This window comes from Microdochium trichocladiopsis (genome assembly GCF_020744255.1).
Source record: "Microdochium trichocladiopsis strain MPI-CAGE-CH-0230 chromosome Unknown B0I36scaffold_1, whole genome shotgun sequence".
NCBI lineage: Eukaryota > Fungi > Ascomycota > Sordariomycetes > Xylariales > Microdochiaceae > Microdochium > Microdochium trichocladiopsis.
Genome location: NW_025763544.1, coordinates 4,530,310 through 4,543,111, shown reverse-complemented (window position 1 = coordinate 4,543,111; position 12,802 = coordinate 4,530,310). Strand labels below are relative to the sequence as shown.

Below are 12,802 nucleotides of genomic sequence, written 5' to 3'. Positions count from 1 at the left end.
ACAAGTTTGCCTTTTTCGGCTGAACTGCGTGTCCTCAGCCAATCAGCGGAGCTTTGTGTAAAGGAGCCTCATGGTCCTTGATCAGTCAACATCGCTTGAACAAGCTTTGCCAATCACGTGTGGAAGTAGGGCGAAGGCATCGGCTCAGGCTTGAGTCATTGCGAGTCACAAACAGCCCCTTCGCATGGTTCCAGAGGTTGTGTTTCGGCCGGAGATGCACAGACCTCATAGCGTGGGCGTGGTATTTCCTCGACATCAGGAAGTTCCTCGATTGGTGGCGCGATATGATGGCTTCGTCTGTGCAAGCTTGCCATCTGCTCACGAACACGCCGGTAGTCTTCTCTGCTTTCAATCCCGTCAAACCAGGCATGCTTCTTTGCCTGTGAAGCTGTAAGTCGATGCGCAGGCTCGACCTTGAGACAGTGGCGAATGAAGTCTACTGCAGAGGCAGTAAGTGGCTCGTCATGCTGGGCGTGGTCTTGAAAGAGGTCTTCGAGGTATTTCTCCAAGGTCAGCTCGCTGTGACGTTTGAGCCTGTGTAGACCCTGTCTTTCTTGAGGGAGCAGCAAGAAGACGGTGATGACCCCAATCGACCACATGTCAATAGCGGAAGAGTAGCTGTCACCTCTGTACACCTCCCTAGAGTCAAGTTAATACAGCTTCTGTGCAATAGTTGTGCCCAGGTTCTACTTACGGTGCCATGTAAGCGTCCGTTCCCACCGTGCTCAAGTGCCGTCCCTAATCAGTACCTGTCGCAAAGCCGAGATCTCCCATAATGACCCGTCCTTGACCCGAAGGACCATCTGCGAAGAAGATGTTTTCTGGTTTCAGGTCGCGATGCGTCAGGTTTTGCCTGTGCAAGTGCCGGATCGCCCGCACAATCTGATACACTATCAGCTGTGCAAGTGTAGCCGGGAAGCTGTCTTCATGGAAGAGCACAGTCGAGAACAGATCGCCGCCTGTGGCTAGCTCAATGAAGGTGTACAGCGTGTGTCGGGACCTGTACGCATACTCGAATCTTAGGATATTCGGCTGTAGCAGTGTGTAGCATAATTAGCATCATCGGAGTGGCAACAGGCATTGGGGACGAACATGATGAAGCTTTGCAAGAATATCGCTCTCATCATTGACACGCCGAACCGTCTGCTGCTGGCCTTTGAGCGATCTGAGCTTGTCGAGGTCATGGATTTTGCAGGCAACCTGTCGATTGCTGCGCACTTTCAGAGCAAGATGAACTGTGCCAACGGAACCATTTCCCAGTCGTCGGTCGAATATGATGTAGCGGTCGCGGAATATCTGTATCGTCAGCAGCCTGTTTCATTGTCATGATTGCGATGGACCCGCTCACATGCGTCTCGTTGATCTGAATCTTGGGCCATGCGCGCCTCGTGACTGGCATGTTCCACAAGTTGACGTGGAACTTCCAATATGGCCGAATCTCAATCTTATCTCCATGGTTCAGAAGGTAGCCAGGAGTGTGACCTTGGGCCTTAGATCCGATACGCCGTTCATTGACAAATGTTCCCTCCAAGGATTGGCAATCCTGAACGTAAACCATGGGGAGTTCTCCATATCCGTATTGGGTGTCTTCATCGTAGATGACAGAATAGATCTGGAAGTGATTTCGAGATACGTATGGGTTGTCGATTATCAGGTTGCTGTGCGGTACCAAAGAGGTCAGTCCGGCAGGTGATCTTGCGGTGCAGCTCAAGATGAACCCACTTTGACGCCGGATCTCGGCCGACCGACACAATCTCTCTCTCTCGGATCTTGAGATTGATTGTTTTCTCCCAGAACTGGAGGTCATGCAGCTGGGTGGAGGAGCTGTTGCGCAGTAGGCCGTTTCCTGATGGGGATTGAGTAGGTCAGTGACCGAGTGCAGGGAAGGCCAGAGGGAAAGGACAGCTCACCAGCTGGGGCAAACCCAGGCAGTGCGTCGTGCAACTGGGAGCAGTCGAGTTCCGCGACGACTCTCCTGTCCGCCATGGCTGCTGCGAGAAGGCCGACACAGCGGGTTGAGAATAGGGGCACATCCGCCGTCAAAGCGTGCCAGATGTTGTTTGATCTGAGCCACGAGCACTTGCTTCTCTGTTGCTCATATTGCTTGGCTTCCAGAGCTGGTTGACAATAGTCACAGCGGCAAGTGCCCGGCCTGGTCTCTGTGATGACATCCGAGGCCTCGCTCCTTCCTTGTGAAATCACCTGGACTTGCTGTGTGTTGCATACGCCCGCAGGAAGCGTCCAACGCCACGGCTGGCCGGAGAACATTGTACCATTCCATCGACTACACATGAGCACTCTACCGCCAAAGTCCCGAGGTCATGGTCGAGCAACGGCAATAGTGCTCTTTCACTGCGCGGGCCAGCCTTACAACTCTCCGTGATACAATGACAGCTTTCACATATGCAGCTCACACGCGATGCGTGCGCGAGTAGGTTACAATGCAGGAACAGGCTGTCAGATTGACAGAGAGCATCCAGCCAGTTTTGGAAAATTCAAAATGCGATTACCATCGAAAGTCATGCATCAACGTGCTGCCTCTACACACATGCACGTGGGCATCCGTACAATCGTCGCAGCTCTCCAGGCAACCCCAATCAAGGTGTCTGGGTGCTGAACAACATAAATCACTGGGCACTACACGAATGCATGGCTGTAGATTAGCCACCAGGAGCCGGCAAGAGTCCAGACGGCGCCGCCTGAAAACATCACAGGTCGACAGAGTCTGGTGGTTGCTGTCAGCCCGGCCGGCACGCCGGGGGGGCAGTCCAGTCTCGAGCAGCCAACTGCACCACCAGACCTGCACCACGGAGCTACCCCACACAAAGCAGCAAGAGCTCTGGGTGGTGCTGCATGGTTGCAAGGGAGCTGCCGATGGGTGGCGACACAAGCTGCATGTGGTCTGTGCGCCTCCCGGCCACAAGCGACCCACCTGGCTGTCGCTGCCCAGCGCCAGGCAGTGCGCGGCTGGCACAACGCGCTGGAAATTGTGCTAAGCGAGGGCAAGGGCACACCGGCCCTTTGGCACTAGGCCGAAACTGGACCGCCCGCGCCGGGACTGCGTCCTACATCATGTTCTGGTCAAACTCAAGACCCCTCCCACCTTCCTGACACTTGCAACACCAAGCATTCTCATCACAGCAAACCGTAAGTGCAGCCGCAAGAACCCCGTCCGTCCCTCGTGCCGCCGCGCGGGCGTCAATGGCCATCAGAAAAGTGCCGGCAGCAGCTGCCGACCACCAATCTGCCGCCATTGGCTGCTCGTGTGCCACTGGGTGCAAGCCGCACCACGCAACACTCGCTGACATGACCAACGACAGGCCAAGATGAGAGCCAAGTGGAGAAAGAAGAGAGTCAGACGCCTCAAGCGCAAGAGAAGAAAGATGCGGGCGCGCAGGTAAGGACTCACTGGCAGCTTCAATAGGATTGTTCCGTACATCATATCACTAACACGTCACAGCAAATAAACGAATCGCCCCTCCTCGATCTCAACCCATCAGTGCTGAGCAACTAGAATGATCATGGCAAATCTACCCTTCGGATCACACATTCTCGCGCGCACGCAAGCAGTCACCGGCAAATGATTTACACAACCAATCGACAAGTCGTTCTCACCACGTGAGAAACCTCCGGGCAATGGACACGAACAATGCGGCGGCGTGCGGTCTGAACCAATGTTGAATTTCGCGCTCTGCAGGACAATGGGATGGTCAACCTTCATCGAGTTGGAATGACGTTTATGAATACGCCTGGTGGCAGAGCCACTGTTAGGAACGATTTTTGATGATGCGATGAAATAGTTGCTAGTCAATTGACAGTCTCTGCAACCCAATGAATTTTGCGTCCCGAGAAACACGTGACTGGTTTTACGCCGCGCTCTGCAAGTCCTCATCCTATATGACGTGTGCTCATGCTAACATGTGTCTCCGGGTGATGCATTCCAAGGATTCAGGCCGCGGCAGCTGCACTGGAAGTATGACGCACAGCTGCTCGTGGGGCATGCATCAAGGCCCCGTCACGTCGAGATCAGGTATAGCAGTCAGGCCACCATGAACAGCGAGATCAGGCCCAATCGCAAGGGCATCAACCTTGTGAGAAGAACGCGTCCACTCACTTGAGCACATCTGGCGTGTGTGACTGATTTCTGAAACCACGAGCGAGCTGGTCTCGTGGTCGCGGCCCAGTGATTGCACCTGCAGGGCCGAGCGCGCAGCACCTGGAAGCTCTGGTAGGCATGTGGGGGTGGTGGTCACGACCTGGAAGGGTCCCCCCAATTGAGTGGCGCATCCCCAACTTTCCAGGCGATAAGATACCGAAACTTTTTTCTTAGCCGCGCCGACCCGGGGGGCTGTCTGTCTTGCAATTGAACATACAAAACAACACAACACTTCGAGTACCTGCAGCAGCCCTCGCTGGCACCGTGACCCTGCTAGGCAGCAGAGAGGAGCAGATGCGATTGTTTCGCACCGACTCGAGAGAACGCTCCCGTTGACCAGTGAGCAGCGAACAAAAACGAAAAACCTGCAGAAGTCGGACTCAGGCGGCCTGCCTTAACCGTCCCAACCAGCATCGCTTCCCAAACACAGGGTCCAACTCACTACACCCCAGCAGCCATGGGTGTCTCGACTGAGAAGAAGCGGAAGCGGACCGATGATGTGTCAAAGTCGAGCAAAAAGTCGTCCAGCAAGACACCCAAGCCCAGCCAGTCATCACAACAACAGCAGTCCCAACTGTCCACAGTCAAGGTCGCGTCCGTACGAAGCGTCACAGAATGCCCGCCCGTCATAGCCACCACGCCAGGCCTCTGCCTGCCGCCCTCGATACAATTCCAGGCCTACTCTAAGCCCGCGCCGGCGGGCACGCGCAAGTCGAAGGTCCTGCCGAACAGCCTGATGCTGCACTCCTCCGCGGGCGAGAAGCTCGACTACACAGGCAGGGAGGAAGGTCCTGGGGGCCGGGAATCACATCTCAAGCACTACATTGGTGTTTTCGACCCGGCGACCGGAAAGCTCGCGGTCATGGAGGCGCGCAAGATGGCGATCCGAGGTGTTGTGAGGGCGCAGCAGCCAGACCCGGAGAAGGAGAACGAGCGGGATCTGTCCAAGGTACGAGAGGGTTATCGGGCTTTCTCTGACACGGTGGCGGTGGGCTCTTGCTAACCAAAACGCACACAATAGACCATGTACGACCTCCGAACCGATCTCGGCCACGCCTTTGGAACCAAGAAGGCCAAGAAGGCGCTCGCCGCGATAACGGAAAACGCCATCTCCCCCGAGAAGGCCGTCGGCGAAGGCTCCAGCAAGCTCAATGCCACGTCCCTGGCGGTGATGCAGTCGATACAGCAGGTCACGAGCGGCATGGCGACCAAGGAGGACCTGCAGGCTGCGGCCGACGCTGCCAAGCCTGTGCCGCCGTGCAACATGAACGCCGAGGAAATCCAGGACGTGTACCAGCCAGAGCAGATGATCGGTGCCGACATACTGAACTCGATCCCGATCAAGGACTGGCAAGACAGCGTCAAGAAGGGCCAGGACATCCGCAGCGGGAACAACGTCTACGTCTCGCACCGGCTGCAGGCGGTGGCCAGCGGGCCCAATGCTATCAAGCACCTGCGCGTGCTGCGGTACCTCGACTGCCTGATCAAGTTCCAGCGGGCCGCGAAGCCCCAGGGCCGCGGGTTGTTCGTCGTTCCGCACAAGGAGAAGCTCGCCCAGCTGCTGGACCCGGTCCCCTCCCCAGTGGTCGAGAACATCCGGCGGCGGTTCTCGAACAAGGGCGAGATGCGCAAGTTCGAGATCGATCTCGTCCGCACCTGGACGTGCGCGCTGGCGGCGGTTGTGGGCAACTACTCGATCGAGACGAGTGCGTTGCGGTACGACATGGGCGTGGACGAGAAGGAGTTTGCACAGTACTGGCGCGAGATTGGCGGCAAGGTCAAGGTCGTCAAGGGCGACGAAAAGGGCACACAGAAGCAGGTCGCGACGCTGTCGTTACCGCTCGAGTTCCCACAGCTGCGGTATCAGCGGGCGCGGAGGTAGGTGATGCTAGTCAAGTGTGAGAGAAGGAGGCAAGCGAGCGCATATGCTTTCAGCCAATGACGCATACTGTACATACCATCGAGTTTATTCAGAAGCTCGGATCATGCTTTGCCAAAGGGCAGAATACATTTACCAGCGTACGACAATCGCCGCTGCTTTATACACTTTTAGTTCCGCACGTCCGTCGTGAACGGGGAGGGAGGATGGGTCGTCTGTCTGTATGTTATGATCCGCGCCGGTGGAGGGAATAGCACAAAAAGGCACAACCACGCTCAGGGCGGATGGAGGACTTTGCGGTTGATAAAATGTCTACCCAACGTCCGCGTAGACAATGCATTTACAGGAGACTGGCGGTTGCATGGCAAAGCTTGGTCTGTGATATTCATCGTTTGAGATCTTCAAAGCTTGCAGTTATAGTTATAGCAGTAAGATCAAATTCGCCAGGAAGCACAGAGGCTGATTCGTGAAGCGTGTGCCTCTGGTCAGAGTTCGATCTTTGTACCAGAGCGGAGCAGTCGCCAACAGCGTTTGATCAATCGGCTGTACTTCTCGCTCATTCTTCTTTACACACTCTTTTGACCATGACCGTGCAAAACATGCCTGCTCAAGCAAGGGCTGACCCACGCTTCGGCATTATGCGACCACGAAACATGGCTTTCGACAGGTGAATATTTCTGATTCTTCAACATGGTATCTTCCCTAACTCAAAGCTTTCTTATTTCCATCTCTTTATGCCCGCGACGGTAACCTCGATTTTTTTCTAGGCGCCGTTCTTGAACGAGGTGCCGCCCATCTCGGCGTCAAAGGCCGAGCACTTTGACAGCCCCGCGCACTCAAAGACCTCGCGGACGCCGCCGACGAGCTTTCCGTCCTCGTACTTCTCCTCGATCCTGCCGGTGCCCTTGAGCTCGCGGCAGATGTCGCGCATGCCGAGGTACACGCTGGTCATGCAGGCCATAGGCCAGATGACAATCTTGTAGCCGAGGGCCTTTGCCTCGGCGGCGTCGACGAGGGGCGTGACGCCGCCGCTGACCATGTTGAGGAAGCACGGCGTGGGGGCCATGTCTTTGACGACCTGGGCCATCTGCTCCTTTGTCGTCATGCCCTCGAGGAAGGCGACGTCGGCGCCCGCCGCGACGGCCGCCTTGAGCCGCTCGACGGCCGCGTCGTACCCGAGGCTCTGCAGGCTGTCGGTCCGGGCAATGATGACAATGTCGCTGCCCGGCATGGCCGCGCGGGCGGCCGCGGCGGCCCGGATCCGCGCCACGTACACGCTCGTGTCGACGAGCTCCTTGCCCAGCAGGTGCCCGCACCGCTTCGTCGTCACCTGGTCCTCGATGTGGAATGCCGCCACGCCCTGAAGCATGTACTTCTCGACGGTGCGCGCGACCATCAGGGGACTGCCGAAGCCCGTGTCGGCGTCGGCAATCACGGGCACGCTGCGGTCCAGCCCTGCGATCATGCCCGCGTTTGTGGCCATATCGTCGACTGTCGTGAGCCCCAGGTCTGGCTGGCCGAGGCGGGAGATTGCTGTGCCTGCGCCGGTCTTGAAGCCGGGTTGGAAGAGGAGGGCAGGAGGTTAGTCCAGTAATATGATGGACGAGAAAAAGTGTACATGGCACAAAACTACGACGACGACGATGACAATCTGCTACGATGCCAGACGAGGGAAAGGAAAAAAAGTGGCCAAGAAAGGGCAAGAGAGCTCACCATGTACAAGGCGTCAAAGCCCACACTCAGGGCGACGCGGGCCGTCAGGCCATCGAGCACGCCCGGGCAGACGACAACCTTTTCCGGGTCGGCGAGGTACTCGCGCAGCTTGGCGGCGCCCCTGGACACAGCCATGGCAACGTTGTTCGTTGGTTTGATATGTCGAAAAGTCTGCTGTATGTGTTGGTTGCGGCGTAGCAATCGTTAGCTCGTGCCTCGGCCGGAGTCGTCGTCCTGGATGGGACGTGTTGTAGTGGTATGGTACGCAGGTATGGTGGTCTCGGTGCCTGGATGTCTAATCGAACGGAACCACGCCGCTTGGAACCGGGATATGTAGCCTCTTAAAGCAAACTGTCTCTGACGAGCCGTAGGGCGAGGGAAAGAAGTCCCTTCCCCCCCTCCCGGAGACGGATCGGTAGATATAAGCCGCCACTGCGAGGAGCCCTTGTGCTGCCGGGCAGCACGGCGGCGGCGGCGGGCGGCGGGTCGGCGCGGCTCCGTTGTCGGAAGGAAGTGCGGCCGAGCATCAGTATGGTGCCGTGCCACTTTTCCCTTGCTGCTGTTCGCCTTTTGCTCGCGGCGCGCGCTGCTGCCCCCGTTTGTGGAGACGGGGCCTGCACTGCACAACACTGGGACAGGTGGGATTGCTCCGACGGAGGTCCCCGATTCCTAGAATTTCTTGTATCGTTTCTGAGGAAGCAACAGACAAGGAATTTCCTGATATCCTGCTGCAAGCTGCTCCCAGATATTTCCGGGGCTTCAGACAAGCACAACACTATACCTTTCGATCCAACCCTCAGACGGCAGAGTTGCTGTGCGACTCGAACCAAGTCGTCGAGTATCCGAAGGACAAAAGCACGGACTGTGTAGCCGAGGCACCGAAGCCTGACATCACAGGCAGCCTGTGGTAACCAACCCGACGAGGCTTTACAAGACAGACAAACATCAGACAACAACAACAACAACAACAACAACAACAACAACAACAACAACAACAACAACAACAACAACAACAACAGCATCATCTCCGTCATCGCCTCTTTTATTTCCCCAGTGTCAATATAGAGGCGAAACGAGACAACCGCTCCGCCTTCTTCCCCGTGGTTTCTGACTCTGATCTATTTTGATCAGTCCATCATCCTCATCAGAACAGGGTGACGACACAGCGGGAATGACGACTGACCCCACATCCTTTTGCTTGTTGTGTTCCCCCTCCCTCCCTCTCGGACAGTCCCTGCCGATGGGGGAACCCCCTTTGTGCGGGGCTGGCCTTGCTTCGGCAGCGCCGCTTCCTGCTCCCACTGCTCGCTCTGTCTGATCGGAGCCCTTTCCGTCGGCTGCCCTGAGCTGGGCAATGTAGGTACAGGTACCTACGAGGGTACGAAGGTACCTCTGCGCCAATGGAATGGCTCCAGTAGTGTGACCTCCAGGGCTGCTGGCCCGGCCTTTTTTTTTTTTGTGTCAGAATCGACCCCAGCTTTGTTTTGTTCTCGGCAAGATCCCCGGATCCACAATGTGTGCATACTTTGCTTCGATGATTGTATCACCATCAATCACCACCATCTCGACACTTTGCAAATGCTGCATGTGCTCATTATTCACACACACAAAGAGAGAGAGAGCATCGATGACTTGTACAATGTACTGATCAAGTTTGATCGTGGGGTATATTGTGTCCAAAAATTTCAGCAGTTTCTCATCATCAAAAAGTCGTAACCTCATTTTCTGTACATAGATGCCCGACTTCAGCCCGCCACACCTCCTCTGAATGTGGACAATAATCCCATGAGACAGAAACAACAAAAGCATTTTTAGGCCAACCCGAGCAGCCTCGACATCAGTCAACGCCGCCAGAGTGGGCTTTTTTTTCTTTTGTGTCTGCACGCACAGCCTTTTCGCCGTACCTAGTACATGTACCTGAAGTCCGGGTTCAGGTCGCCCAGCTCCGACTTGTCGTACTCGGTCATGCCCACGTCCGTCACCGTCTTGGCCCGCCGCCGGTTCTCCCGCATGATGCTCAGCAGGTAGATGGTGCTCGCGACCGCGCTGAGCACCGTGAAGCCGATGCAGATCGAGTACCCCGGGCGGTAGAAGGGTTTGTCCTTGGCCAGGAAGGCAAACGTCGCAATGATGCCGCCTATGTTGCCGAAGCCAACCTGCCACGCCGTGCCGATGGCTCGCCGGTGGTGGCCGCCAAGATTCATCGCAAACCTGAAGGCGAGAGTCGTGTCAGTTTTTGTTTTTGTTTTGGTTTTGCATTTGCTTTGATGATATGTCCGAGCCAGTAAGGGACTGGGAGAGCAACTGCTATTCGGGAAAAGGAGTGGGCGGAAACTTACCAACAAATAATGATAGGCATGGCCCCGTAACAGCCCATCGTGACAAAGCACAGCGCCATGTACTGAACAGGCGTGTTGTTGTGGATGGTCAGCAGGATGGCAAACCCGCTGATGGCCAGGGCGAGCGGCGCGAGCGCAAAGAAAGCCCGGTGCCGGAAGCGATCCGACAGAGCCGCAATGAGGAGCGAGAAGCCAAAGGAGGCCGCCCATGGCGGCACCGAGTGCAGCTGCGTCTGGATGGGGTCGTAGTTGTAGGTCGAGATGATCGCAGGCGCAAAGTAGGCGTATCCGTATGCCGGGACGATCAGGCCAAAGTACATAAACCCGCCGAGGTAGATGCGGTAGTCCTTCATCACTGTGAGCACGTCGCGGAAGCTCGTCCTGCGCTCAGCGGCGTTGTGGCCCTGGTCGGCTTGCAGGCGAAGCTTCACAAACGTGCGCTCGTCATCGGTCAAGAACTTGGCCTGCTCAGGGAACTCGGGGAAGAAGGGGTAAAAGAAGAAAGCAACCACGCAGGTCAGAACTCCCTCGATGATGAAGATCCACCGCCAGCCGTGGTAACCGCGAACGCCGTCCATCTTTCCAATGGCCGACGCGAGCAGGCCGCCAAAGGCACCGGCCAGGGACGTGGAAGCGAAGAAGAGGGAATATCGCTTCTGCGCCTCGGCGCGCTTGTACCACATGCTGAGGAGGTAGAAGCAGCCAGGGAACAGGCCAGCCTCAAACAGGCCCAGGAAGAAGCGTGTCGCGAGCAGGCCCGAGTAGTTCTGGACCAGGCCCTGGCACGTCGTCACGACACCGAAACCCAGCATACACGCCGGCAGCCAGACCTTTGGAGAAAATCGCTTGAGAAAGATGTTCGAGGGGATTTCCGCCAAGACATATGGGACGAAGAAAATCACGAGAGCTGTCTTTCAGTTAGTTGAGAGTCCTTGAAAGCTGGACTGGGATGGTGGGAGAGTGGGCAGCGACTGACCAGTGTTGTACTGTGTCCCACCAGCGTCCATGCCAAGATCGGCTTCCAGGCTGAAGGACCGCGCATTGGCAATGTTGACACGGTCGAGGAAGGCGAGGAGGTAGAGAACGATGATGAAGGGCAGGATGTGGCTGTCGATCTTGGACATGAGTTTGCGCTGCGTAGTGTGCGGGGGGCACTGAGGGCCCACGTCGGGGCTCTCGACATCGTAGCGGTCATTGCTCGCTTCGTCGAACTTGCCGACACCGTCGCCGAAGCTGTCGGAGGCCGGGACTGTATGGAAGAGCAGTCAGCAAGGCTGTTGCTGTGAGAAAGGGCAGCTGACGACGTACCGTGCTCCTTAGTCCCTGTCATGGTGGGCCGCTGGGTCTAGGCGCGGAGATCTGGGTTGATTTGCGACGGCCGCGCTGGAAATGGTCACGACGAGTGTCGACAGGGCGATTCAAGCTTGCAAGAGGGCGAAGGAGAGGAAAACCAGCGCGGAGCAAATTGGTTTATAAGTTTGCGCGGACGCTACGTCTGGTAGGTTGCGACTTGGACTGGCGCTTGCCCGATGTCGGTTGAGTCAAGGGGGCCCATGCCCCCGTCTATCCCGCCCATCCCCACATGCGGGGGCCACATGGGGCGGCCCTAGAGGCGCCTTCCGGACCAGAAATCTCCTCGCATATACAGAGTCCACTCAATGTATTTACAATCACCACCTCCCAGGTTGCCGGCGGTCGCAACTCTACCGGCGACTACGGCCTCCGAGTTGCAGTTGCCCCAGTGATCGCTGGGCAGGCGCTTTCTTGTCCTTGGTGTCCTTGGTCAGCGCGGGCGACGCGCAACACCCCGTCGCTATTGAGCTGGGGTGCCCCGGTGGCGTCTGACAAGCACTGCGCCCAGATCGGTCTACTGCACCCAGTCATCAACAACCACCAACCACCTCGGCAGCGCATCAGCGCCAGCGCAGCCACGCATCTCAGTTGCCGGACCTCCCGGGGAGGGGTTTTCTGCCCCCAAGGCTTGGCATGGCCAAACTCTGTCCTCACTAGTGCCGCCGTCTTCTGGCAATGGATTGTTTCCGCACCCAATCACCAGCTTGGCTGACCGACGAAAGCCGTCCAACAAACAGTGCTGACAGACTTGGGATTTCCTGGTAATTCCTACACATCAGAAGCCACTCAATGTAGAAAGAGGTATCCATTATGACAAAGATCGGACTGCCTCACCGTGGCATGCCTCAGCACCGGTACCGCAGGCGCCAAGTGGAACTGCCCTCGCCGTCTCCAGCACCGGAACCCACCTTTTCTGCCCGAACCTCGCACCAAACGGCCCATCTTTGGGACGTCGGGTCGGGGAATGCCTGCCGGTTCCTGGCATCGAATATTGCTGTCCTTGTCCGCCGGACCTGGCCTGTCATACATCGGCTTCGGCCGTTCCCACATTTCCAGGACCCGTCGCGGCTCTGGGCATCCTTCTTCCAGTGTCTGCCCAGCGGAGCCGACGATCTCTCCCCGTCCGCTGACCTCCATACGGCAAATGCCCTGCAAGCACTGACATTGGTAGTCCCTGCAGGGTTCTCCTACCGAGACCCTCGCCTCGCATCCAATCGACAACAACGCAAAACACTCAATCTGACAGCCTATCGCGCCCCAAAGTATCCTATCGAGCCCGTAGTAGTCAAACTAATCCTAGCTCGACACACATACACGAATCGCATATGCGCAAATCCAATCTACACACCTCGGCCTGCCCCG

The 12,802-nt window shown here is 56.9% G+C and overlaps 5 protein-coding genes across 5 annotated transcripts; 1 reads left to right on the top strand and 4 right to left on the bottom strand.

The window, feature by feature from the left end:
- Window positions 1-738: 738 nt before the first annotated feature.
- B0I36DRAFT_358253 (kinase-like domain-containing protein) lies at window positions 739-1,986 on the bottom strand (the record flags this gene model as incomplete). The annotated part of the gene is made up of 5 exons (XM_046157937.1): window positions 739-1,032; window positions 1,093-1,296; window positions 1,349-1,658; window positions 1,723-1,846; window positions 1,911-1,986. 5 exons carry the CDS (start codon window positions 1,984-1,986, stop codon window positions 739-741), a joined length of 1,008 nt encoding a protein of 335 aa, XP_046019102.1.
- A 1,143-nt stretch (window positions 1,987-3,129) lies between these two features.
- B0I36DRAFT_312011 (uncharacterized protein) lies at window positions 3,130-3,832 on the bottom strand. The gene has a single exon (XM_046152448.1). The coding sequence runs from the start codon at window positions 3,440-3,442 to the stop codon at window positions 3,209-3,211; it is 234 nt and encodes a 77-aa protein (XP_046019101.1). The 5' UTR covers window positions 3,443-3,832; the 3' UTR covers window positions 3,130-3,208.
- Window positions 3,833-4,613: 781 nt separating this feature from the next.
- On the top strand, window positions 4,614-6,038 carry B0I36DRAFT_371415 (RNA polymerase I associated factor, A49-like protein; the record flags this gene model as incomplete). Its single annotated transcript, XM_046160011.1, has 2 exons — window positions 4,614-5,105; window positions 5,178-6,038. 2 exons carry the CDS (start codon window positions 4,614-4,616, stop codon window positions 6,036-6,038), a joined length of 1,353 nt encoding a protein of 450 aa, XP_046019100.1.
- A 760-nt stretch (window positions 6,039-6,798) lies between these two features.
- B0I36DRAFT_371414 (Phosphoenolpyruvate/pyruvate domain-containing protein) lies at window positions 6,799-7,883 on the bottom strand (the record flags this gene model as incomplete). The annotated part of the gene is made up of 2 exons (XM_046160010.1): window positions 6,799-7,584; window positions 7,749-7,883. The coding sequence occupies 2 exons, from the start codon at window positions 7,881-7,883 to the stop codon at window positions 6,799-6,801; spliced, it is 921 nt and encodes a 306-aa protein (XP_046019099.1).
- Window positions 7,884-9,192: 1,309 nt separating this feature from the next.
- Window positions 9,193-11,580, bottom strand: B0I36DRAFT_312009 (major facilitator superfamily domain-containing protein). Its single transcript, XM_046152446.1, has 4 exons — window positions 11,396-11,580; window positions 11,064-11,336; window positions 10,088-10,994; window positions 9,193-9,959 (listed from the first exon to the last, which is right to left on the bottom strand). The coding sequence occupies exons 1-4, from the start codon at window positions 11,415-11,417 to the stop codon at window positions 9,653-9,655; spliced, it is 1,509 nt and encodes a 502-aa protein (XP_046019098.1). The 5' UTR covers window positions 11,418-11,580; the 3' UTR covers window positions 9,193-9,652.
- Window positions 11,581-12,802: the final 1,222 nt, after the last annotated feature.